Source organism: Saimiri boliviensis, chromosome 2 (genome assembly GCF_048565385.1).
Source record: "Saimiri boliviensis isolate mSaiBol1 chromosome 2, mSaiBol1.pri, whole genome shotgun sequence".
In the NCBI taxonomy this organism is placed as follows: Eukaryota; Metazoa; Chordata; class Mammalia; order Primates; family Cebidae; genus Saimiri; species Saimiri boliviensis.
Window position 1 is genome coordinate 159,695,462 of NC_133450.1, and position 27,718 is coordinate 159,723,179.

The 27,718-nt window shown below is 42.7% G+C and overlaps 1 protein-coding gene, 1 non-coding gene and 1 pseudogene across 2 annotated transcripts in view; all 3 read left to right on the forward strand.

Annotated features, from left to right (window-relative positions):
* LOC141582336 (histone-lysine N-methyltransferase SETMAR-like) lies at positions 1 to 11,224 on the forward strand (annotated as a pseudogene).
* Positions 10,383 to 10,489, forward strand: LOC120366500 (small nucleolar RNA U13). The gene has a single exon (XR_005581152.2). It is a non-coding gene; the product is annotated as a small nucleolar RNA U13 (small nucleolar RNA).
* Positions 10,899 to 27,718, forward strand: part of MLANA (melan-A) — a 17,344-nt gene continuing 524 nt past the window's right edge. The window contains exons 1-4 of the mRNA XM_003928178.3: positions 10,899 to 10,958; positions 12,453 to 12,554; positions 16,859 to 16,955; positions 26,166 to 26,279. Coding sequence (XP_003928227.1) covers positions 12,478 to 12,554; positions 16,859 to 16,955; positions 26,166 to 26,279 — 288 coding nt within the window. The 5' untranslated portion in view covers positions 10,899 to 10,958; positions 12,453 to 12,477. The remainder of the gene's footprint in view (positions 10,959 to 12,452; positions 12,555 to 16,858; positions 16,956 to 26,165; positions 26,280 to 27,718) is intronic.

The following is a 27,718-nucleotide window of genomic DNA, read 5'->3' on the forward strand; positions in this document are numbered from 1 at the left end:
ATGGGGCTGGGGGAGCAGAAGGCCTGCGCACGGGATCTTTCTCGTGGCTTCGCTGGGAAGCTGTGGGTGGGCTCCCTAGTTGAGATTTGCTTTTCAGGGACTTTTCTCTATTAGCTTGCACTTCTGTCCAGGTCAGAGACTACATGGTTTTCAATCTTTACCTTGTGTTGGAATTACCCGGAGGGCTTGTGAAAATACTGCTGCTTGAGTTTCTGATTCAGTAGGTCTGGAGTGGGGCCTGAGGGTGTGTTGTTCTAACCAGTCTCTGGGGGCTGTTGGTGCTGCTTGTCAAGGACTACATTTTGAGACCCATTGAACGGAAAGACAATTGGATTTCATGTGATACCATGGTAGGCATGTGCAGCATCTCATGTAACATTCACCACAGCTCTGCTGGAGAGGTGCTGGACAGTTTGTGAAACTCTGTTACGGGGTGAATTGTGTCCACCAAAATATGTTGATGTCCTTACCCCTCAGACCTCAGCATGTGACCTTATTTGGAACTAGGGTAGTTTTAGGTGTAATTAATTAAGATGAGGTCCTATTAGAGTAAGGTAATCTGATATGACTGGTGTCTTTATAATAATATACAGACACACAGAGTGGAGAATGCCATATGAGGACAGAGACAGGGAGAAGACAGCCATGTGATGATGCGGGCGGAAATTTGAGTGAGGTACCCACAGACCATGGAATGCCCAGGACTGCCAGGCACCAGCAAGCCAGGAGAGAAGGAAGGATTCTCCCCTGCAGGTTTCAGAGACAGCATGGCTCTGCTGTGATGTGGCCTTCTAGCCTCCACAACTGTGAGTCAGTAAATGCGTATTGTTTTAAGCCACCCAGTTTGTGTTATTTTGTTACAGCAGCCACAGGAAACTAATGCACCTTCAAAGCCAAAGTGGCCTTAGGCTGTTCTCTCCAGGTGATTTTGAGTGCTGTGACTGCAACTGGTGGGACCTAGAAGCCCTTCCTAAGTCACAGAGAGCTATGGACATGAGGTGACCTGGTGCAGAAACATTGCCCAGATAGTGACAACCAGTCCAGTCAGCTCCTTTGACTATGTATGAGTGACAAGGAGATAACAAGATACATCAGAAGGAGCAAGCAGGTGGCATCCTGCAAAGCCATTCCAGTCACTGTCATCTCCTTAATGAAGAGGGGGCTCGCCCCAGGTCTCCAGGAAGCAGCTGTGAAATTACCCTGTTCTTCCTAATAATTACTTTCTCTACCTCATCTGAGCGACCATTTATGTGACTCTCTTCTTTGCAATCTGGAAGGACCTAAACAAATACGAATTCTAAATTAAAAATTACTATCTGCATTTCTCAGTTGCACAAACTAGGTCTCAGAATGGTTAGGTAACTTATCCAGGGTCATCTGGCTAACAAACCACAGAGATCAGTCCTGAAAACCTGGCTTCTATTTTACAATTGTATTCAAGTTATCTCTCAGGGGAAAAGCCCACATGGAGCCTCTTGGGGTGAGGTGGGTCTACCATGAGCACCCCACATTTCAGTTCATGTCCCCTGCCGAATGCACAATGGCCACACCTTGGGCTTGGGCCGGGGCCAGCAGGCAGTTTCCTCAACTTCCCTTCTCCTTAGTAAAGAAGAAGGTGGCTGCTTCTTGTCTGTCTTTGGGGCCCAGAGCTTGCCTCATTCTTGCCTCATGCATGTCTGCATCATTCATTCAATAAACACTTAGTAAATACCTTTGATGCTTCCCAGCCCATGAGTGTTAAAGGTTCATATAGTTCTTTAATTTGAGGAGTTCTCCTTCTCAGCCTTAACCATTAACTTAGTATGCCCCTCTGTAAGTAACCAACATGATTTTTTTAAATGTTAGCTTGCCTCTAAATAATTAGATAGCTAGCTAGATAAATACATAAATCGAAGCCTGCCTCCAAATAAATAGATAAATAAATAAATGTAACTTGTTTCTCCGTAAGTACGTCAGTAAAGAAAGAAAGAAAGAAATGCGATACTGTCTCTAAATAAATTGATTAACAGATAGGTAAATCAGTCAGTAAATAAATAGCCCCTCTAACGTGATTTTTACTATAGAGGAATTCATAGAGGAAAGAGATTTATGCCTAAGATTGTCCATGTACTGTCTGAAGAAGGCCTGCCTTCAAAACCATGATGTAGAGCGTTAGCGGTTTAGGGAGGGCAGCAGCAGCTCAGCATGCTTTGGTGACTGCTGAATCCAGCCCTTGGCATACCATAGGTGCTCAAGAAATTTGATGGGCTAGTTGAAAGGATCTGGGCAAAGCCTCTGTTAGAAATTGTTTATCCCCAAGACCAGTTATAAATCTGTGTCTTTATTTATTTATTTTTATGCATTCAAGAAATATCTGACTCCCTACTATGTGCCAGCAACTGATAATGGAAAGGTGAATGAGTCATAGTCTCTGACCCCGAGAACATTAAGGAATAATCAACACAGAGGGTCCCTGGAACCAATGTTACTAAATAAATATCTGACCCTGGGGAAGAGAACCACACTTGAAAGGTGTCTTATGCTGGACTGTGTTTAGTTCCTGGGAAGGGTCCGCTTTGGGGAGGCACCATGTGTAGGAATGGGAATTGGACCATTTGCCAGTTACTACCTATGTGATCCTGACTAAGTTATCTCAACTCATAAGCCTCAGTCTCCTCCTCTGTAAAAGGGGCGTAATAATCACACCCACCTGACAGCGCTGACAGTGAGGATTTGAGAAGGATGTGAAATAATTCATGTTAATAATCACTTTGCTCAGTTTCTGGCACTCAATTAGAATATGTACATTTAGTAGATATTTATGGGCTGAATTCCTTGTGAAAAGGGATTACATTTTAGTTTCTTTGTTGAATGCTTTGAGGAATAGGCCAATCAACCACACAAGAAGTAGGATCTATAATGACTCTTCATAATGATGTGACCCAAAGAGCGTTTCTTGGAGCACCAAGGCCAACAAGCTCTTCCTCCATAATAAAATTGAGAAACTCTGCTGGCAATGTAATTGCCTTCTCTTGAAGATTCATAATGTATATCAGGAGATTAAGGATGTTAGAAGAGTTGCAATGAAGAAAGCCGTTTAACTTTATTTAGTTCAGTTTTCCAATCTCACTGGACCAATAATATATCCTGGATAAAACCAAACTCCTGAAGTTTAAACTTGGAAGGAGATTCTGGGCAGAGATACGGTTGATGCCAGAGCTCCTGCCTCTCCTGAGGGTTTCTCCTTCCCTTTGGAGTTCTCACTTTACTGTCTGCTGTTGCCATCTATTGACTTCAGGGTTTTTCTGATGCCTCATTAAAACTCACAGTAGAGCTGATGCTGGCTGAAATATTACAAAGACTGCTAAACACCAGAGGGACCTCCAGAAAAATACAAAGAAACACCAAGAAACACATCAGGCTGGGCCCCGTGGCTCATGCCTGTAATCCCAACACAGGAGGCCGAGGTGGGCAGATTGCCTGGGGTCAGTAGTTCGAGACCAGCCTGGCCAACATGGTGAAACCTGATCTCTACCAAAAACACAAAAATTAGGCAGATGTGGTGGCATACTCCAGCCTGGAAAGGGCAACAGAGCGAGACTCTGTTTCAAAAAAAAAAGAAAGAAAAGAAAAGAAACACATCAAAGCCTGATGGGAGTTGCACGACCCCCACCCCCATAGCCAGCTGCTGACAGGCACTGTCCCCTTGAGATCCTGCCTTCTTTCCATCCCTAAAGGGCTGGTTGACCTATGATCAACCCAATCCCAATCCCCAATGGCAGCAGCCCCAGAGGAACCTGTCCCTTGATGACCTCTCACACTGGTCTGGGGCTCTTAAAGAGCCACCACTGGCTCTTTTAAGACATCAAGACTGGGCCGGAGAAGCAGACACTGGGCTGGACCAATTAAATGAGTTCAGGGATGACTCACTGGAAGGAAATGCAGAGAAAATGAACCAGATAATCTGATTCACATGGTCAGCCTCTCTAGGTTCTAGCTTATTTACCTGCAGTATGTCAGAGATGATGGATTTATCCAATCTCTGACTACAATTCTAAAGAAATCCCATAGCTCAGATTTCCCTGTCAGATAAATCAGTTCCACTGGATTATTTTTTAATGGTAAGAAGATAAAAATGCTATGTAGAATTTTTTTTTTTTTTTTGAGATGGAATATTGCTCTGTCTCTCAAGCTGGTGTGCAGTGGTGCGATCTCGACTCACTGAAATCTCTGCCTCCCAGGTTCCAGCAGTTCTCCCACCTCAGCCTCCCAAGTACCTGGGATTACACGTGCCTGCCACTACACCTAGCTATTTTTTTTTTTTTTAATTTTTAGTAGAGACAGGGTTTCACCATACTGGCCAGGCTGGTCTCAAACTCCTGGACTCAAGCGATCCTCCCACCTCAGCCTCCCAAAGTGCTGGGATTACAGGCATAAGCCACTGCACCCCGCCCCTATTCCTTCTTAAGGCCTGGTTTGCTTACAATTTTCTATAGCTTTAGGGACACCATCATAACTGCCCATTAATTTCCCTTATTTCCTTAAGTAGCTGGAGTTTCTGTTGCTCACAATCAAAGAACCTGGACTGACACAAGGGTTTACTCCATGCCAGATACACTAGGCCTCACCCTCCCTGAGAGAAATCATTGTTAGGTTTCCATTTTGCAGATAAAGAGATTGATGCTGACAGTCTTACACACATGGCCAGTCAACGCCAGAGCAAGCATTTAAATCAAAATCAGACCTCAGAGTGCAGATTGTCCCTTCATATGACCAATCCAAAGCCCTGCCATTCAGGTATAAGCCGCTGCTTCTAGATCTCACGTTGGTACAATTTACCGTTTATACAATGTTTTTACACACAATAACACAGGCAATCCTCACGGCCACCTGAAAGTTAGATATCTTCATGACACAGGAGAATAGATTTACTGCAAGTCTGGTCAGCCCACTTTTTCCCTGCTTAAAATCTTTCTGTGACTCAACACAGCCTGCAAGATCAGTTCAAAGACTCAGTGTGGTTTTCTAGGCCCTCTGGGGCCCAGGACTAGGGCCTCAGGCCTGCCATTCCCTTTCTAGCACTTGGAGCTCCAGCCATATGAACGACTCACAGTTTCCCCAAGCCCACCAGGCCGTTCTGCGGCCTGGAGCCCTAACCCACCGGGATGTCACCTTCCCGTTCTCATCCCAAGTTATGGTTGGTAAGGACCACTAGAGTGGCCTTCATCTCATGCCTGTGAAAGTGACCCCTACTTACATTCCCATCTTCCTCTCAAGCCTTTCCTGTGCCTCTCGCCCCCAAGTAGAATCAACACCCCCATTGTACCCTAGACAAGAATCTAGGGTAGCTCTAGCATGATTGGATATCGCAGTGAGCCCTGGTGTTGACTTCTCAATATCTTTCCACCCCAAAGGTCATTCTAATCTGTTCCTGTAATCTCAACCTTCTTGACTGAGACCAGTCACTGATGGCCCTGGGATTTACTGCGTTTCTGATGTATTGGTGCTCTTCTCTGCTCACCTAAGTAGCCTTGGGAACTGGGCCATGTTGTCAAGACTTGAGCCAGCTCTGGGCCTGTGTTCACCTGGAACCACTTTCCTAATGGAGCTGGGGAACTGATGGAGCCACACATGAGGCCAGCAGGCCACAGCTCTTGTTCTCGGCTGTCTGAGGGAGGAGGATGCTCCTGTGGTCCTCCAGTTCCCCCACCTCCCGGCTGCTGGGGCTTCCCCTTTCGGCCCCTGCCTAGCCATGCCTCGATTCTATTCCCTTCTCTACCTCGCCACTATCCCTCCACCATCAGAATCTCTCTGTCCTGGGTCTCTTTATGTCACAGGAAGTCACTTGTTAGCTAATTAATGCTTAGCCATGGCCATGAGCTCACAGGCTCACCCCAAGACTGGGTACCCTCTCCGGGCTGTTTGCAAATTCACAGGAAGTTCCCACAAGCACTAGCCTTTCTCAATGAACACTTGCCAGGCACTGTGCTAGATGAGTTGACATATGTTACCTCATTTAATTCTCGCAGCAATTCTGTAATTATTCTCTATTCTCATGTTGCAGACGAGGATGCTGGAGCTCAGAGAGGTTAAGTAACTGCTCAAGGTCACACAGATAATAATGAGAGCTGGGATTCAAAGCCCCATGAGGTGTGGGGAGGGAGGAGTCAGCGATGACTGGGATGTGGCCTTGCCTTCTCTGTCTTCTGAAGAGCCAGTTCTGTTTGTTTAGCTCCTCCTACAAAAGGGCAACAGGACTTTCTGGGATTTTCAGGCATAACCCTGAAGTTCAGGTAGAAGTTGCTTTCCCCAAAGCTATTGACGCCCGGGGCTTGCAGCCTTACCAAAAGGGAACAGTGGAGGCCTGACTAGCCTGGGCCGAAAGGGGACACCTGAGAAGCTGGGCATCAACCCCCATTTATAGCAATGCCTCTGCGGGGTATGTGACAGAGCAAAGGCCCACAGTATTGTGGGGAGCACTGAAGAGGGCCTAATTCCTAAGCAGGATAAGTAAAGAGGATTCTGGCCCCTGAGCACTGTAAGCAGCAGAGTTTTGCAAAGACCAAAGTGGCATCTTTAGCCCCTTCATGAGGTGGGTCTGCGGTGCCAGGTGACCAAGCCCACGAGGTGGCAGCAGAGAGCCAGTCAGTGGCCGGCGAGGTCTAGCTGGTACAAATCCTAACCCTGGGGCTGGCACGGGGGCCGGGGCAGGGGCTGGATCTGAGCTGCCTCAGAGTAAAAGTTCACACTATTGTTGTGTGGCATATTCTGTGTCAGGTCCTGCACCAAGTACTTCCAACAGGATCTCCTTTAACACTCACCATGAACCTACGAAGTGGATGCTACTATTATCCCTTTCATTTCAGATGCACGCACTGGGGCTTTCCAGAGGTTTGTGATTTGTCCATGGTCACACACACTGAAGAGATGAAGTGCAGGTGATTTGAACTTTGGAGCTCCTGCTGTTAGCTTGAGGCTATATTGCCAGGAGAGAAAAGGAAGCCATTTGGAAGTGTTGAAGGTAAAAGCAGGTAGGGTCTGGCTTGGGCTGGCTCTTGGCGTGGACTCTGAGGCCTGAGACCAGTTCAAAACAGAGACTATGCCTAGTTAGAGGGACCTTCTGGGAGGCTTCCAGGAAACAGGATATGGTAGGATTTTCAAGTTCACGTGCCCAGGGAACCCTCTGAAGAAGCGATAGCCAGCTTATCCTGCTCACATAACCCTGAAAGGACTGGGAACCTCAGAAGCTGCAGACCACTCAAAGACCCAAAGAGATGCCTGTGAAAGATCTGGTTGGGACTCCCTCATTGAATTCAAAAAGCAAACAAGGGCCGAGTGTGGTGGCTCATGCCTGTAATCCCAGCACTTTGGGAGGCCGAGGTGGGTGGATCACTTGAGGTCAGAAGTTCGAGACCATCCTGGCCAACATAGCAAAATCCTATCTCTACTAAAAATATAAAAATTAGCCGGGCATGGTGGTGCGCACCTGTGGTCCCAGCTACTCAGGAGGTTGAGGCAGAATTACTTGAACCCAGGAGGCAGAGGTTGCAGTGAGCCATGATCAAACCATGGCACTCTCGCCAGGACAATAGAATGAGACTGCCTCCCCACGACCACCACCACCAAAACAAAACAAAAACAAACAAACAAACAAAAAAACCCAAACAAGCTGGAGAGCATGTTCCCAGACTGGCCATTGTGTGCCCAATGTGCTGAGTCTGGTCCTATAGCATCCTCCGGGGGAGGGGATGATGCCAGCTGCCTGTCATCTCTACCCTGGAAGAATGCCAGGGCACACTCAATCCCTGAATCAGGTCACATTACCAGAGGACTTGAGTGAGACCAGGGAACTTCACCTCGCCCTGAGATCCAGGTCAGTACTCCCTCCTCTGTGGACTTGCCACCACCCATCCATGGGCCAGGTTACTGTAGAACCCAGCTCAGTGCAGTGGACTTTTCAGCTCAGAACTACACCCCTTTTTGTAGACTAGTACTCACCACTACAACTTTCTAGGATATTCAGGCTTAACCCTAAAGTTGAGGTTGAAGTTGTTCTCCCCAATCTACTGACACCAGGGGCTTATATCCTTCCCAATTTTTGTACAAAATTTCCTGAGTTAGCCTCCGTTCTGGGAACCCAGCGTAAGTCATGCTCTATTGTTCTGCCTCAAGGTCTCCAACTGGTTGTTTTCTCTTTCTGAAATGCTCTCTCTCCATCTTTTCATGGCTGAATTCTTCTTACCATTTAGGTCTCAGTTTAAATTTTCCCTCCTTTACAGATATGTCTTTGGTCTAACAGACTTCAACCCTTCTTTGTCTTCTTTCTCCCTTGCCATTTTCAGTGGTGACTATCCAGTATCCAGTGGGTTGGTATTGCCCTCACACAGGACAGCCTTTGTCCATAGCTCACAGTGGAAACCAGAACGTCATAGGAGCTGAAAGGAATGGGTCCTCAGATGTTACGGGGAAGGGGACCTTAGTGGTCATTTAATCTAAGTCCTCAGCTGCTAGGACTGTCATATTCCTTAATTCTGGTGGGGTTTTTTTCCTTTGTTTTGTTTATTCACAATGGCTACGGAGAGCTGGTGGGCAAAGGTGACTGTCGTGTCCCACTGAAATGCTTATGGGCTATCCAAGGTAGATGATGATATTAAGTATAATCAGCTCTGGGGTCAATTATTAGGTGAGTACAAAAGTAACTGTGGTTTTTGCACTGTGGGACTTTGCTGTCTGATATTAGAAAACACTTTTTTTTTTTTTTTTTTTTGACAGAGTCTCCCTCTGTCACCCAGACTGGAGTGCAGTGGCGTGATCTTGGCTCACTGCAACCTCCACCTCCTGGTTCAAGCAATTCTGTGTCTCAGCCTCCCTAGTAGCTGGGATTGCAGGAGCCTGCCACCACACGTGGCTAATTTTTGTATTTTTGGTAGAGATGGGATTTCACCTAGAATCCATTCTTAAATAAATGTGGTTATGTTATATATCATTTTGATGGGCATTTCTCACTTTATGTTTTTTTGCCAATGACTTAATACTTGCTATTTATTTTGTGTTTATTTTAGACTATGGAAATGATGTTAGACAAAAAGCAAATTCAAGCAATTTTCTTATTCGAGTTCGAGATGGGTCGTAAAGCAGCAGAGACAATTTATGATATCAACAATGCATTTTGCCCAGGAACTGCTAATGAATGTACAGTGCAGCTGTGGTTCAAGAAGTTTTGCAAAGGAGACAAGAGCCTTGAAGATGAGGAGTGTGGTGACCAGCCATTGGAAGTTGACAATGACCAATTGAGAGCAATTGTCAAAGCTGAGCCTCTTTTAACTATGAGCAGTTGTGGAAGAACTCAAGGATGATCATTCTACAGTTGGTCGGCATTTGAAGCAAATTGGAAAGGTGAAAAAGTTCACTTAGTGAGTGCTTCACAAGCTAAGCGAAAATTTTAAAAATAGTCTTTTTGAAGTGTTGTCTTCTCTTACTCTACACAACAACAACAAACCATTTCTCAATCGATTTGTGATATGCAATGAAAAGTCGATTTTATGTGACAATCGGTTGGACCAAAAAGCAGCTCCAAAGCACTTCCCACAGCCAAACTTGCACCAAAAAAATGTCACGGTCACTGTTTGGTGGTCTGCTGCCAGTCTGATCCACTACAGCTTTCTGAATCCTGGTGACACCATTACATCTAAGAAGTATGCTCAGCAAATCAGTGCGATGCACTGAAAAGTGCAACCCCTGCAGCCAGCATTGGTCAACAGAAAAAGCCCAATTCTCCATGACAACACCCGACCACATGTCACACAACCAACGCTTCAAAAGTTGAATGAATTGTGCTACAAACTTTTGCCTCATCCACTATATTCACCAGACCTCTTATCAACCAACTACGACTTCTTCAAGCATCTCAACAACTTTTTGCAGGGAAAACACTTCCACAACCAGATGCAGAAAATGAATACAAAATTTCATGAATTTGTATGCTACAGGAGTAAGCAAACTTATTTCTCGTTGGCAAAAAAAGTCTTGATTTTAATTGTTTCTATTTTGATTAATAAAGATGTGTTTGAGCCTAGTTATAATGATTTAAAAATTCAGTGTCTGAAACTGCAATTACTTTTGCACCAACCTAATAGATGTCTAAGTAGGTCATATTCTACCTGCAAAGAGAAAATTTTGTCTATCCCTTGCAGATGCATGGAAACTCACCATCTCCAGTGGACAGTTAACTCCAAGGGTATCACAGAGAACTCATGGAGCTAGGCTGAGGAGGTCTCAGGGATTTTCTATTTCCTTGAGAGTCTGGGACAAGATGATCTTCAGATCTACGCCTAAAGACTCTTCAACCCTTTGAGATGGAGATGAGGGAGGGAATAGGGAACCCAGTTTAGTTTGGATTTCAGATCCTTTGGTAGTTCATAAGTGTAATGATCGGGGTTTCACGTTCATGTGTGAGATGTGCCTCCCTCAAACCTTGTTACAATGACATTGGCGCATTACCCATCTGACATGAGAAAAACAAATGTGGATTTCAGATAAACAAAACGTAACTTTTTAAATGTATGTCCCATAGAATATGTGGATATATTTAACTAAAAATATTCTATGGAACATAGTTGTATTAAAAAACTGTTCATTGTTTAATCCGAAGTTCAAATTTAACTGGGCATTCCATATTTTATGTGATGTGGCAATCTTATGGAGGAAGGACCAACACTGAAAATAAATGACTTCGCTTGGAGAGAGCATTGGGACTGGGGAAAACAGAGGCCACAGTTAGCGGTGACTTTTTGAAGGAAGGAATGAAGTTGTTTCTTTCATGCCAATTAAGCAATTACAGACGACCCCGTCAGAAATCTAAACCCGTGACTATCATGAGACTTAAGACCAGAAAAAAAAATAAGTAAAAAAGATTAAGAGCCAGAGAAGCGGTCTTCACACACGGCCAGCCAGCGGACGGAGGACTCTCATTAAGGAAGGTAAGAGTGTTGCCTTCTCACCATAATCATGGTCCTCTTCTCCCGGAATAGGATTTGGGAAATTCTGGCAACGTCCTCTGCTTATCCTCATTGCCCTGCTGATGTGTGACGTCAACAGAATTTCTCCTCAATGTTTGTCAGTCTCCATCTTCAGAGGGTTCACAAAGTCTCCTCCTGGGTCCTCTCTCAGTCCTCCAAGACTGCCAACAAGAAAAGCAATTATTCAGGATGGCACTTGCTGGGGAGAAGCCGCCTCCCTGAGGTAGATGTGTTCTCCTGTCACTTAAAGAACCACTTCTCCTGGTCTGAGTGGTTAAGAGGTGCATTTGCTGTTGCTGCACCATTTGCCAAGGTCTGAGCTTGAGGTACAGGATGTATGAAAACAATTGAATGCAGAATTGAGTGTCCATTCTGTCATTTTGAACACAGAGTTCACTCCTATATTATTCACTTGAGAGGACTGGTGAGTTTGACTTTAATTTTGTTTTTACAACTGGGAAGGGCAAATTACACATAAAATATCCCAGTGGAAAGCAGTCATTTGGTGAAATCCCCACTCTTCTCTCCCACCTCTCCCTGTTGTTTTAAACTGGAGCTCATTAATATAATTCTATGGGGATCAGGCCTTCAAAATTCATGAGAACAGTAAGAGGGCAGACAAATACACAGTAACAAGGAGAGAAGCTTCCATTTTTGGCTTTTAATGAATATACTTGACTTATGGCCACTGCAGTTTATGGACATCTTTTGTTGTTATTCATTTGTATATGTTATAGTTAAAAAAAAATCCTAGCCAAGGGACTTGAACCAGAGAGAAGCAGAAATTGATTTAGGTGGCAGGGGAAACACACTGTCATATAAAGTCAGGTCCTGGGCTTCCTCAGCTTGTTTTGGGTGGAGTGCCTAGGACGAGCTGAAGCCCTTGTGTGGGGTGGTTTCCTTTGCTGCAAAACTGTGCTGGAAGATGCTGTGCTCAGTGCTCAACCTCAGGCACCCTCGCGAGGCACAGGCAATGGGCGCTCTGGGAAGCATACGTTGTGTATCATAGCCTCTGTCCAGGGATTGAAATCTAACAACTTCGGAGAAAAATAACCCCTCTTAAGTTCTTAGCCACAGCCCTGGGCCAGGGAAGGTAGGGAATCAGTAAAAATGCTTTTTATTTGTTTCTCTAAAAGTTTATGGTGCAGAGTCAAATCGAAGGCAAATGAGGAGCAGTTTTTCACCAAATAATAACTCAACTTGAAAGTCTTTTTGCTTTTGTCTGTAGTTTCTTCTTTGAGCTTAATTTTTAGTTAGCAGGAGGGGTTAGAAAGCTGAGCTGTTGCTAAAGCCCTTGATATCAATGAAAGAAGCAGGTGCAAATCCCATCACAGGACAAAGTGTCCTGGCTGTGGATATTGGTCACCTAGTTAGGATGCTGTTGTGGGTCTTTATGAGATGAGGAATAGGGTGGCTTTGGATGCCTTAATGATGCCCACATGCTCCTTCTGTTAGGTGTCCTGTGCCCTGAACCTACAAGATGCCAAGAGAAGACACTCACTTCATCTATGATTACCCCAGGAAGGGGCACGGCCACTCTTACATCACAGCTGAAGAGTAAGTTTGAAACCAGACCCAGCAGGGCTTCCAGTCTGCCGTCTGCTGACACAGCCTGCTGACTTCCACCAGCACATGTCTGCTCATGAATCTCCCTAGTGTTGACAGCCCCAGACAGGAACATCCCTGGCAACAAGGGGAAGAGACTCTGTGCTTCTACAAGGGGCTCAGTCAAGCTTCTCTAAGGCCAAACAGACAGGAAGATGGGAATGGTATAAGGTTGGATCTTGCCATTTTGGGCTGCACTTTTGACTCTTGGGCCTTATCTATAGGTTCCCAGATGGAAAAACATCCGTTCAGGATCACAATGCCTCTTTCCTCAATCCTTGTTCTGTCTACTCCACTCAGGCTCCTGAAGGTTGTTTGCAGACAGAATAAAAGTGAGTTGCCAAGGAGCCGGTGAGGATGGTGGGCAGGTGTGTGTGACTCAGCCTGAAGCCAGACTCGAGAGGAAGGCAGAGGTCACAGCCTTTGCAGCATAACTTTATCCTAAGGAAAGGCGTTGGATATTATGAATGAATTAAAAATAAGTATTTATATGATTAAGCATTTCTAAATGATAAGCATTGTATACTGGCCTGAGACACTGTTTTTATCTTTGAAAAAACTCAAAACCTAGTGGGAGAGTTAGGCATGAGAATAATTTCAGCAAATGTAAGTGCAATAATGGGAACCCAGAAGCTGCAGGGACACATGCTGTACATGCTGGGAGTGGGAAAGGGTGTGGGGGGAGGGGGAGCAGCAGAGGCCCCGCCCTCTGCATGGGACTCCAACAGGACACCATCTTCTTATGTGGTCTGTGCAGAACTCCCTGCAAACCTACTCTTTCTTTGGAAAGAACCGTTGAACAATCCTTGCTAACAGTCAACCGCAGGGGCCAGCAAGATGTAGGGCCCGACAAAGGCACTGAGGAAGAACTCGAGCAGACAGCATTTCTTCCGAAGGCCCCAGTATAGGATCCTCTAATATCCCTGGCCAATTGGAGATGAAGCCAGCTGTATCTTCTAAGAAAATGTCCCAAGAGCAAAAATATACTCTTTGAGGGAGGGGAGCCCATTGCCCGTGGTATTAATTAGGGTATTGTTTCAGCTCCTGTATGATCACTCAACAAATTCTTCTTTAAAATATGCTTTTATGTCTTGTGTAATAATTCAAGAGTAAAGAGTTCAAGGCCTGTTCGTTTTCTTCTTGCTGGTTACTCCCCTGGGGTGGTGCCCTTGTCCCCATGGCTGAAGATGTTGTGCCATCACCTCCACATCTTGCCAACAGAAAGAGGGAGGTGAAGGAGAGGCTAGGACCATTCCTTTCAAGGGACACACGTCACCTCTGCTTACTGCCCCACCCTCTGTCCCGTGGCACTCACTCTGGTGGGTATCATTCTTGATGTTTTGTAAATGGGGGAAGGTTTGGAGAAATTAGGAAATGTGTGGCCAGACATGGTGGCACTGGGATTTAAATCCAGGTCTGTTTGCCTCCAGAGTCCATGCTCTTAAGTGTTATGCTGCAGGCTGGCAGAGGCAAATATTTGCACATTCCCATCTGATGAGAGGCTAGGGCAGAGGTCAGTATCTCTTGATGTGAAGCTGGAGGCTGCAGCTTGTCAGCTCAGTAGGCTGAAAGCAGAGTTGTTCTTTGCCATGCGGGGCCATCGCGCCCAGCTGGGGAACGTCATAGCCAGATATACCCACAACCTGAACAAGGTAACTTTCGGGGTCTAGTCAGGAAGAAACCAAACTTGCAACATGAACCACGTGCATAAGCAAGGGCAGGTGGATTATCTGACATTTTCCTTGAGAACACGAGGGAGCCTCTGGGTTCCAGCATAAAAGAAAAATACCCTCTCAACTTGTATGTGTGGGAGCTGTCCTTCTATAAGGAGAAAGTAATTCCTTTTGACATTTTTCTGTCTGTAGAAGGGTCAAGAAGGCCAAAGCGTCCAGCACAGTGAAACACTTAACTTCAGTCTGTGAGTGAAGGAAGCACTGAATACATGGAACATCATGATCTCATGCAGGCACTGAAGGAGATTGGTCTAGAAAATAAGTAGCTACACATGGCTACCCATGGCAAAACTCATTCCTCTCAAGAAAAGTCTCGGCCCCTGTTGCTGTTTGTTTAAGCAGGTGGGATGGAGGTAGGGGAATGAGGCCATCTTTTTTTAAAAAGTTTTTTTGCATAAAATCCAGACCGTGCACAATTGAGCCATCTTCATTAAAGCAATACATCCCTAAGATTTGAGAATATTTATCCTTCTCACAATTGTGCCAGCAAATAGAATGAGGAAGAATGATGCAAAATAAGCTCACACATCCAGCCAAAAAGTGCTACATACCTGCTCTGAGTATTATGTATCTCTTTGAAACTTCAGGGGAGAGCGGTTCTCACAGTTGAGTGGACACAAGTCATCCATGGAACTTGTTAAAAGGCAGATTCCTAGGTGCTGCCACCTAAGAGGCTGATTGGGTAGGCCAGGGGTGGAGCCCTATGATCTGCACCTTAATGTGCATCTCAGGTGATTCTGCTGCACATGGTATTTGGAAGACACTCTGAGAAGGCCTGCCAAGCTGGGCAGTGGGTTCTTCTAATGTGTCTGGCACACCCTGGAGCTTTTCACTCTCAGTCACTAGGGCATGTTGTGAGTACCATGTGACCGTGCATAAAGGGCTGGAACAGAGCTCTGTCTGTGTCAGGATGTTCAAGTGGATGCCACAGGGTAAAATGAGAGTACAGGCATGTTGGGAGTTGAATCAGCTGCCTTCAGTCATGAGAACACACTGAATATAACTTGTGACAGCTTCAGTTCAGGAAAGAGTGACTCTGCAGGAAAAGTGCTGGCCTGGGAGACCTGGATCCACCCCAAATTCTGGTGCTCACTTGCTTGGTCTCCAGTGCCAGTTGCTATGAGGGCTGGTTCCGCCGCTTCCTGGTTGTACAACCCTGGGCATTTGACCAGCATAACGTCAGCTGTAAAATGAACATCATTCCTATTTCAGAGGACTGTTGTTAGGATAAAATAAAAGCACAACGTGGGGGTGCCTAGTCCAGTGCCTGGCACAAATTGGTGCTCAATGAATGGTAGTCACTATGGTGATGGTAACATTGATAGGTCTCAGCTTCCTGATCTATAAAGTAGGTAGACTGATGTACATAAGCGGGTCAGAGTTCCCATCTAGTGCTGTCATCTCATGACACTCTCTATCCTGGTTGGAGATGGACAAGATAAGCTTGATGTCTCCTTAGCCTTGAGACGGAAGTTGTCCAATAGAGGATACTGGGCAAAAGTCTCTCCAGGAGAAGCCTTAGTTAAACCTTGCTTCTCCTTAGCTGTTGAGTCTTTTATAAGTCACTCAGCTCTGCAGAAACTTTCTTAGCAAGTTGACAACCACAGATAACAGACTCAGTTCTGTCGATTTTGATCATGCTGTAATGCTGATGGATGTTAGCTAACTGATGATGCTTGCCGGGAGTGCACAGCTCCAGGCCCTGTTTCTAGGGTCTTTGTGCTAACTGTAATGCTTCCCAGGGGTCACTGAACGCAGGGCCCAAGAGGCTGGTGTAGATCCCTAGATTGGCACCCTGCTGCTTAGATAAGATCCTTCTCAATAAGTAATGATACAGCCTTGCTGCAGGCTCAGCCCAAACACTTCTTCCTAGGGCTGCAAGGGGCAAAGGGGGAAGTTTGGGGAAGAGAAGGCACAGACACAATCGAAATGGATTCAGGTTCAAATTCAAGCTCTGTTTCGTGCTAGCTCTGTATGATCACCAGCGAGTCATGTATCCTCTGCCTTTATTTCCTCTTCTGTGATAATAGGGAATGATAAATGGTGTCTACCCTCCAGGGTTGATGTGAGAACTGAAGGAGCTAATGAATGTTTAGCACAGCACCTGGCTTTTAGTAGATGAGTCAGTGTTAATTTCTATTTTCTCTTTGTGGGCTGAACTGGAGAAAATGTTTTAAAACAGCCTGATGAGAAGAAAAGATAACTTAGCCCCAATGAATACACTGTCCACATAAAGACCAGTTACTATGGCGCTACTGTTACCTGGAACTTGGGTGCTGGGGTCATGCCAATTAGGAGCGCTCCCATGGGCATACACTTGAGAGGCTCCTAGATAAGACCTGCCCTAGATCCAGGTGCTGGAGGTCTGGCAGAGTGCCCAGTGTGAGAGGTGGGAGACTATTTGGACCCTGGGAGATGCTGCTCTGGGCAGTCAAAGCCCATATGAAGACAGATTGATTTATGTTTCATCATAATGTGAAACAATGTTTCAATGACAATGAATTTGTCCATCTCTTGGACCAGGGCCGCTGGGATTGGCGTCCTGACAGTGATCCTGGGAATTATACTGCTCGTCGGCTGTTGGTATTGCAGAAGACGAAATGGATACAGAGCCTTGATGGTTGGTATAGTTCCCACTGCCCAAATCCTTCTAGGTACAGGGCCCTCTTTCCAGTTCTTTACTCTGAATTTCTGGAGAGTCAAATAGCCTCATGATCACCTCTAGCTCTGATTCTGGCTTCTGATGACTCTTCTGCTACATTGCACGTCTGCAACTCTTCCTTTGCCTCTGCTCGGGCATGAACCCCAACCAGGCACTTGCCCTGTGTCTTTGTCTGTGACTGTAACAGAATGCCAGAGACTATAATTTATAAATAAATGAAATTCATTTGGTTTGCAGTTCTGGAGGCTGGGAACTCCAAAATCTAGGGGCCACACCTGGTGAGGCCTTCTTGCTGTGTCATATTATAGTGGAAGGCATCACATGGGCAAGAGAGTGATTAAGAGGGAGCTGAACTCATTTTTTTTTTTCTTTAAGCAAGAAATCCCAGGATGGAGTGCAGTGGTGATCATGAGTCACTGCAGCCTTGACATCCTGGGCTCAAGCCATCCTCCCATCTCAGCCTCCAGAGTAGCTGGGACCACAGGCGTGTGCCACCACACACTGCTTATTTAAAAAAAAAAAAAAAACAACACAACTTTTTTTGTAGAGACAAGGTCCCACTGTGTTGCCCAGGCTGGTCTCAAACTCCTGGGCTGAAGCAATCCTCCTGCCTTGGCCTCCGAAAGTGTTGGGACTACAAATGTGAAACACTCCGCACATGGCCCAAACTCACTTTTACACAAACCTACTCTTGCAATAACAAACACACTCCTGCAATAACAACATTAATCCATTTACTAGGACAGAGCCCTTGTGACCCAATCACTTCTTGAAAGTCCTACCGCTCACCATTGTTGCATTGGGGATTGTTTCCAATACACGAATTTTGGGGGATACATTCAAATTACAGCACCTGTCTCTTTTGGTTCTACTCATAGCAAACTTGGCTACCTGGATGCTGTGTGTAACTCAGCATCGATTGCTTATAGGGCACAGGGAAAGGGGTTTGAGGTTCCCTTGCATAGCAAACAGGAGTATATTAGACACCTCAGGTTTTACCACTTCTGGGAATTCTTGCTGGTTCTGTGGCTTCACTTTGCGACCTGCTCTTCCTACCTTGCTTCTTCACCTCTTTCCTCACTGGTTACGAAGCCATCCAGGAGATCATCAGTGCAATGAGAAAACCATTCTCTCCGTATCAGCACAAAGAGTCATTGTATGTTTTTTGTTTTTGTTTTTGTTTTTGTTTTAACAGGTTCCATCCTTCATGGCCAATCATTTTAATAGTATTTTTTCTTTTTTAACCAAATAAGCAGGAAGCTAACACAATTACACAGTCCAGTCTTCTGGCACCAGGATCTTCCATGAATGGGAAACATCAACTGAGTCTATCAGCTATTAAAAAAAACTACAGGCCGGGCGCGGTGGCTCAAGCTTGTAATCCCAGCACTTTGGGAGGCCGAGGCGGGTGGATCACAAGGTCAAGAGATCGAGACCATCCTAGTCAACATGGTGAAACCCCGTCTCTACTAAAAATACAAAAAAATTAGCTGGGCATGGTGGCGTGTGCCTGTAATCCCAGCTACTCAGGAGGCTGAGGCAGGAGAATTGCCTGAACCCAGGAGGCGGAGGTTGCTGTGAGCCGAGATCGCACCATTGCACTCCAGCCTGGGTAACAAAAGTGAAACTCCGTCTCAAAAAAATAAAAAAATAAAAAAATAAAATAAAAAATAAAAAAAAATAATTAAAAAAAACTACAGGTTTCAGCAATCTTGCTTCAAAACCAGGTAGCACTTCAGCACTTCAGCACCCAAAGGCATTCTCCATAGAGCTCTCTCTCTCTTCTTATTACAGATCTGAAAGCTTTTCAGGTTGAGGCATAATGGAAAAAAATTATCTTTACAAAAGATATTGGAAAGTTCCATTCCTCATTCAGCAAGCACTTCGTTTAGAAGAAAAGGTCCTGTGAAACAGAGAAGGGTTGGTATGGGGTGGGGATTGAAGCTTGGCAAGCTGATGAGAAGCAGAAGCTGAGAGATGGAACTTTGGTTTCATTATATAGGTATATATAAAAAACATAATGTTTAGTCTTTCAAGAAGTAAAGCTATACAAACTCAATATGCTGGTACTCATTTCCTAACTAATTATTAGCTTGATCCTACTGAACGCAAATACAATAATTTTTCTTTTCTCCTTCAATGCTCTCATCTTAAATTCATTCAATTGAAAAATAACAGAGCCTTAATGTCATGTGCTCAGATGCTGTGAACATTTTGCTTGATAAGTTTCAAATTCAAACTGTATGCCTCCATTCCTCTAGGATTAGATCAGTGGTTTGTAGTTTCTGAGATTTTATGAGAGAGAAACATGTTTAAATTTCCTGGTTTAATTTCCATGTTTATTTAAAAAATTAATATTAACATCTTGTTCTGAGATTTTCATATCTCTAGGAAAGCCAGTTTGGAGATCAGTAGTCTAAGAAGTTTAGGCCAAATTATGTAAAATAGTGCATTAACTACTGCATTTAATTACATAATTACCTCCCTTTCTGTCTTCAGTGATTATATTTTATTTTAAAGCAGAGGAATATAAATGACATTAAATATAAGCTTTGGGCACATGATTTACTCCACCTTTAACAAACTTCATTAAGCTTGAAATGTCTCCTTTTCAACTTACATTAGACCACAGAATAGTAGAAAGGTTAATTGGAATTTACATATCTTAAAATTTCTCCCTTGGTTAACAATTCCCCTGAGTATTGGAACACATCTTTTGAAAGGAAAGACTGCTTTTTGTAGCAACCTGTTTCTGCAGGAGGAAGTGGAAAATGATTTGTAAGAAACTGGACAGTGGTTTTTATATTAACCAGTTTTACATCTTTACTTGGAAGTTTAGGACAAAATATTTTGATTCTTGGAGAATTTCAAGGCCCTCGCTCTCAGCTCAGTTTACACTCATGTGTCAAGGTACTGTGTTTCTCAATGCATGGTCAGGGGTTACCTGCACCGGAATACTTTGGGGTTCTTGCTAAAAGGCAGATTCTGGGATCATCTCTAGTGGTAGGATTCAGAAATCTGTATTTTAAAATGCATACCCACGTTTAAAGTAAATACAGAAAACTGGCAGTGAAACTAGGAAAGTGGATCATACTTTTATCCTATGGTGAGTGAGAGGCTTAAAAAAAAAAAAAGAAAAAGACTGGTAATTGATAGGGGCAGTTTTACTTTTTTTCTTCCCAATCAGTACACCTTTTATATCCTTTTCCTGGTTTATTGCGTTAGTTAGGACTTATAGTACGATGCTGAAAAGGAGTGGTGAGACAGGACATCCTTACCTTGTTCCTGATCTTAGCGGAAAAGCTTCAAGTATGACGTTTGCTGTTGATTTTTTGTACCTAGATACTCTTTAGCAAACTTGAGGAAGTTTCTCTCTATTCCTAGTTTATTACATGTTTTAAGTTATGAATGTTTGATTTTGTCAACTGCTTTTTCTACAGCTATTGATACAATCTTGTGATTTTTCTTCTTTAGTCTATTGAGGTATCAAAATAATTCATTTCTCTTTCTTTTTTTTTTTTTTTTTTTTTTTTGAGATGAGGTCTCATTCTGTCACCCAGGCTAGAGTGCAGGGGCATGATCTCGGCTTACTGCAACCCTCAACCCCGGGCTCAGGTGGTCCTCCCACCTCACCCTTCCAAGTTGCTGGCACCACAGGCACAAGCCACCATGCCTGGCTAAAATATTTTTGTACTTTTGGTACAGATGGGGTTTCACTATGTTGCCCAGGCTGGTCTTGAACTCCTGAGCACAAGCAATCCACCTGCCTCAGCCTCCCAAAGTGCTGGGATTACAAGTGGTGAGCCACCATACCTGGTCTGATTTCTTACTATTGAACCAGGTTTGCATACCTGGGATAAATCCCACTTTGTCATGGTGTGTAATTCCTTTTAAACATTGTTAGTTCAATTTGCTAATATTTTGTTGAGATTTTTTGCATCTATATTCATGAGAGATATTGGGCTGTAGTTGTCTTTTTTTGCAATGTCTTTGTCTGGTATTAGGGTAATGCTGGCCTCATAGAATGTGTTACAAAGTATTCTCTTTGATTCTATCTTGTGAAAGAGGTTGTAGAGAATTGGTATAATTTCTTTCTTAAATGTTTGGTAGAACTCACCAGTGAACTCATCTGGATCTGGTGCTTTCTGTTTTAGAAAGTTATTATTCATTCAATTTTTATAATAGATATAATTCTATTCAGAAGGTCTATTTTTTCTCGTGTAGATTTTGATAGATTATGTCTTTCAAGGAACTGTTGCATTTATCTAGGTTTTCAAATATGTGAACATAGTTGTTCAGAGTATTCCTTGCCTTTTAATGTCCATTATTATTTCTGATAATAGTTTATACCTTCTTTCTCTTTTTTCTTAGTAGAATCAGCTTTGCTTTCATTGATTTATTCAATTAATTTTTTCTTTTCTTTTTTTTTTTCTAGAGACAGGGTCTCATTCTGTCACCCAGACTGGAGTACAGTGGCACAATCATAGCTCACTGTAACCTTGAACTCCTGGGCTCAAGCAATCCTCCTGTCTCCGTCTCCTAAGTAGCTAAGACTATAGCATGTGCCACCACATTTGACAATTTTCTTTTTTTTTTTTTAATTTGTAGAGACAGGATCTCACTATGTTGCTCTGGTTGGTGTCAAACTCCTGGCTTGAAGCAGTCTTCCTGCCTTGCCCTCTTGAAGTGCTAGTACTACAGGCATGAACCATTTAATGGATTTCTTGTTTTCCATTTCATTGATTTCTGCTCTAATTTTTATTTTTCTGTTTACTTCAGATTTAATCTGCTGTTCTCTATTTTCCTAATCTTAAAGCTTAGATTATTGATTTTAGATCTTTCTTCTTCTCCGATATATACATTCAATGTTATAAATTTCCCTCTAAATATTGCTTGTTCTGCTAAGCAGTACGTATCTCACAAATTCTGACATCATATTTTAATTTCATTTAATTCAACATATATTTAAATGTATCCTGAGATTTCTCCTTTGACCCATGTGTTACATAGAAGTGTGTTGTTTAATCTCCAAGTGTTTGAGTATTTTTCAGTTATCTTTCTGTACTGATTTCTAGTTTAATTCTATTATAGTCTGAGTACAAACGTTGTATAATTTCTATTCTTTTAAATTTGTTAAGATGTGTTCGGTGGCCCAGAAATGTGGGCCACCTGGTGAATGTTCCATGTGAGCTTGAGAAGAAAGTGTATTCTGTTGTCGTTGGATGAAGTAGCCTGTAGATGTCTATGACATCTAGTTAATTAAGATTTTGGGCTGACATGGTGGCTCACGCCTGTAATCCCAGCACTTTGAGAGGCAGGTGGATCACCTGAGGTGAGGAGTTCGAGACCAGCCTGACCAACATGGAGAAAACCTGTCTCTACTAAAAATACAAAGTTAGCTGGGCACATAATCCCAGCTATTCGGGAGGTTGAGGAAGGAAAATAATTTGAACCCGGGAGGCAGAGGTGGCTGTGAGCCGAGATTGCACCACTGCACTTCAGCCTGGGCAACAAGAGTGAAACTCTATCTCAAAACAAACAAACAAAAACACAAAGATTTTGTTGAATTCCACTTTGTCACAGGCTATACATTGTTAGAATTCATTTGCTAGAATTTTGTTGAGATTTTTTGCATCTATATTCATGAGATATAATGAATTGTAGTTTTATATATTTGTAATATCTTTTGTTTTGACATTAGAGTAATGCTGGCCTCATCGAATGAGTTAGTCCTTACTGATTTTTTTTACCTGCTGGCTTTGTCTATTTCTGATAGAGAGATGCTGAAGCCTCCAACTATAACTCTAACTTCATAATGGATGTAACTATTTCTCCTTGCAGTTCTATCAGTTTTATCTCATGTATTTTGATGCTGTGTTCTTAGGTATATGCATGTTTTGTTATGCCTTCTTGAACAATGAAGACCTTTATCATTATGTAATATCCCTCTATCTCTGATAAATTTCCTTGAAAATTTCTCCTTCTAAAATTAATATAGGAAGTCCTACTTCCTTTTCATTAGTGTTAGCATGGTATATCTTTTCTTTATCCTTCCTTCCTTCCTCCCTCCCTTCTATTTTTCTTTTCTTTTCTTTTCTTTTTTTTTTTTTGAGACAGAGTCTCACTCTGTTGCCCAGACTGGAGTGCAGTGGTATGATCTTGGCTCACTGTAACCTCTGCCTGCCAGGCTCAAGTGATTCTCCTGCCTCAATCTCCCAAGTAGCTGGGATTACAGGCATGTACCACCATGCCTGGTTAATTTTTGTATTTTTAGTAGAGATGGGGTTTCACCATGTTGGATAAGCTGGTCTTAAACTTCTGAGCTCAGGTAATCTACCCACCTCGGCCTCTCAAAGTGCTGGGATTACAGGCGTAAGCCACTGTGCCTGGCCTCTATGCACTTACTTTTAATGTACTTATAATTTAAAGAGGCTTCCATGTAGGGAACACATAGTTGGGTCTTGTTTGTTGATCCAGTCTGAAAATCTCTTTTAATTGGTGCATCGAGACTATGATATTGGAAGTAGTTATTGATGTAGTTGGATTAATATCTACCACGGTATGACTGTTTTCTACTTGTTGCCCTTGTTGTTTCTAATTTTGTCTTCCACTCTTTTTCTACCTTTTGTGGTTTTAACTGGACATTTTATATGATTCCATTTTCTCTCCTTTCTTGGCATATCAGTTATACTTCTTTTTTCTTTTTGAGATGGAGTCTCACTCACTCTGTCACTCAGGCTGGAGTGCAGTGGCACGATCTCAGCTCACTGCAACCTCTGCCTGCCAGGTTCAAATGATTCTCCTGCCTCAGCCTCCTGAGTAGCTGAGATTAAAGGTGCATACCACCGTGCTCAGCTAATTTTTGTATTTTTAGTATTTTAGTATTTTTCATCATGTTGGCCAGGCTGGTCTCAAATTCCTAACCTCAAGTGATCCACCTGCTTGGCCTCCCAAAGCGCTAGGATTACAGGCATGAGCAACCACGCCCAACCCAGTTATACTTCTTTTTTACTTTTTTTCAGTGGTTTCCCAAGGTTTGCAGTATACATTTACAACTAATTCAAGCTCAATTTCAAATAACACTATACCACTTCATATGTATTATGAGTATCTTAAAATAACAAAATAATCCTAATTCTTTCCTCCTGTAAACTAAAAACACAATCTTAAATCCTCCAATCAATTGAATAAACCCCCTCTTGGCCAAGGGGACCCCAGGGAAACCTGAAAAACTGGGTCTTGGTCATGACAAGAAGGGAGGTAGAGATGCCTCGTTATACTCCCTCCCTGTTAGCTGAGTTTTAGGTATAACTGACCAGCATTAATTTTAAAATAGAGATTATAGGAATGACAGAATGAATTATTTGTGGCAATGTAAAATTTGGAATAAGACTGAAGTCAATGCAAGGAAAGGGTTAAATCATGTCCTTCAAACCATAAAAAAATTTTTAAAATTAACCTGGTATAATATGATTTACTTCCCAAACTAACTCTGGTATAGCATCATGTGACAGGTCGCAGACTCCCTTAAGCATTCCTTTGTACTGACTTCAAGTCTTAAGACTCTGTTTCAATCAATTGCCAGCTAAAGAATCCTTAAAACCCACTTGTGACTTTTAAGTCTCTGCTTTGAGATGTCCTGACTTTTCAGGCTGAACCAATGTACACCTTCCGTGTATTGATTTACGATTTTTACCTACAATTCCTGTCTTCCTGAAATGTATGAAACCAAATCATAACCCAACCACCTCAGGCACACTTTCTCAGGACTCTTGAGACTGTTCTCTGGGCAATGGTCATTCATATGGGCACAGAGTAAAAAACCTCTTTGAAATATTTTGCAGTTTTTTTCTTTCTGTTAGCATTTCTTTCCCTTGTATCATTGCTGTTATTCATTTCCAAGTGTATATAAGCATATATGATCAAATACATTGTTGGTATTGGTATTATTCATTTTTAAACAAACTATTATCTGTTAAATCAACTAAGAATAAGATAAATACGTTGGGTACAGTGGTACATGATTGTAGTCCCAGCTACTCAGAGGCTGAGGCAAGAGGAGTGCTTGAGCCCAGGAGTTTAAGACCAGCCTGGGCAACTTTGCAAGATCATGTCTCTCAAAAAAAAAAAAAAAAAAAAAAAAGAAAAAGAAAAAGAAAGGTTTTATTTTACCTTCACTTATTCCTTCTTGGATGCTCTTCCTTTATGTAGATACAAAGTTCTGACCTATATTATTTTCTTTTTCTCTAAAGAACTTTAAATGTGGGAGGTGGGAAGAGATAGCATGGGGAGAAATGACAGATACAGGTGAGGGGATGGAAGGCAGCAAACCACACTGCCAAGTGTGTACCTATGCAACAATCTTGCATGTTCATCACATGTAGCCCAAAACCTAAAATGCAATAAAAAAAAAAAAAAAAAAAAAGAACTTTAAATGTTTCTTGCAAGGCAGGTCTATTGGCAAGAAATTCCCTCAATTCTTGTTTGAGAAAGTCTTTATTTCTGCTTCACTATTGATGGATAATTTCACAAGAGTGTTCTTTTTATAGATTCACTCTCCTTGTCCTTCCCCTCAGAAATATTCTTTAACTAACTACTGGGTGCCAGGTACTGCACTAGTGCTTTATCTTTAGCTAATTCCCACAACAGTTCTGAGAGGTAGGTGGTATTATCTTTCTATTATAGATGCAAACTCAGAATTCAGAAAGATAAAGTGATGAGACTGAAAACACATGGCAAGTGAGTTGCAGAACCTATATTAAAACTCATTCTTAAAACCTTGGTTTCCTCTTTTTTTTTTTTTTTTTTTTTTTTTGAGACAGAGTTTCGCTCTTGTTACCCAGGCTGGAGTAAAATGGTGCAATCTCGGCTTACCGCAACCTCCGCCTCCTGGGTTCAGGCAGTTCTCCTGCCTCAGCCTCCTGAGTAGCTGGGATTACAGGCACGCGCCACCATGCCCAGCTAATTTTTTGTATTGTTAGTAGAGACGGGGTTTCACCATGTTGACCAGGATGGTCTCGATCTCTTGACCTCGTGATCCACCTGCCTCGGCCTCCCAAAGTGCTGGGATTACAGGCTTGAGCCACTGCACCCGGCCTGCAGCTTCCTCTTTTCTTTAATGGATTCACTTACTTCTCACTCATTCACCTTTATCAATCTACATTTCAGGACAAAAGTCTTCATGCTGGCACTCAAAACACCTTAACAAGAAGATGCCCTCAAGAAGGGTATGATCATCAGGACAGCAAACTGTCTTTTCAAGAGAAAAATTGTGAACCTGTGGTAGGTTGAGATCCTTCACCAGGGTATTTTCATGAATGGCTGTTTTTAACTCAAGTGAATACAATTATTTCCATTTAAAAAGCAAGGACAATGTGAATGTGCTCACTGCCACTAAACTATATACATCTAAAAATGGTTAAAATGGCAACTTTTATGGGTATTTTATTGGAATAAAAATAAACAATAAAAACAAAAAACAGGGAAGTATAAGAGATTTTCTCAAATTGTGTCATTGCATACCCAGAGTTTCCAGGGCCAATAATGAGAGCCCTACATGTGAGATCCAAAGGAAGAACTGAGTCCTGGATACAATATTATTTTATGTTTTTAATTATATTTGCCTTTTTAATGGATGTAGATATATACACAGGGGAAGGATAAAGTACCTATTATTTATTGTATAGAGCTGTGCTGTCTGATGGCTTAGCCATTAGTCACATGGTGCTACTGTACACTTAAAACATAGGAGTTTCAATTAAGATGTATTATAATACATACCATATTTCAAAGACATTAGTATGTGGAAAATAAGATAAACAGTTTGTTAATGATTTTTATATTGATTCATCTTGAAAATAAATATTCTGATAATACTAGATTAAATATTTTAAGATTAATTTTACTGATTTCTTTTTTTAAATGTAGCTACTAGAAATTTTTAAATTACATATGACTGGGCATGGTGGTTTATGCCTGTAAACCCAGCACTTTGGGAGGCCAAGACAGGTGGATTGCCTGAGCTCAGGAGTTTTGAGACCTGCCTGGCAAACATGATGAAATCCTGTCTCTACTAAAAATGCAAAAATTAGCTGAGTGTGATGGTGCATGTCTGTAATCCCAGCTGCTACTTGGGAGGCTGAGGCAGAAGAATGGCTCGAACCTGGGAGGTGGAGATTGCAGTGAGCTGAGATAATGCCACTGCACTCCAGCCTGGGTGACAAGAGCGAAACTCCATCTCAAAAATAATAAAATCAAATAAAATAACATGTGGCTTATATATATTTCTATTGGACAGCACTAGTATATATACAACATAACATAATGGTTGAGAGCACTGACTCTGGAGCCAAATTACTGTGTTTGATTCTTAGCTTCATCACTTACTAGTTGTGTAACCATGGGCAAGTGAGTTAACCTCTCTGTGCTCCAGTTTCCCATTCTGTAACATGAAAACAATAAAAATACTCCCAGAATTGTTGTGAGCATTAAATGAAGCCCTGACACATTTGTTCTGGATACTATATCCTCTTGTTTTATATGTGTATCAATGTGCCTTTAGACACAATTATAAGGATTTCTGTAGTAAAGATGCAATGTATATAATGTCTGTAAATAGCGTTCAATGATTCGTGAGTTAGGGCTTGAGACTGCCATGGAAAATCCAGGTATAACCACGCTTTTCAGATTTTGGGAACCCCTTAACCTTATTTTTCTCTACC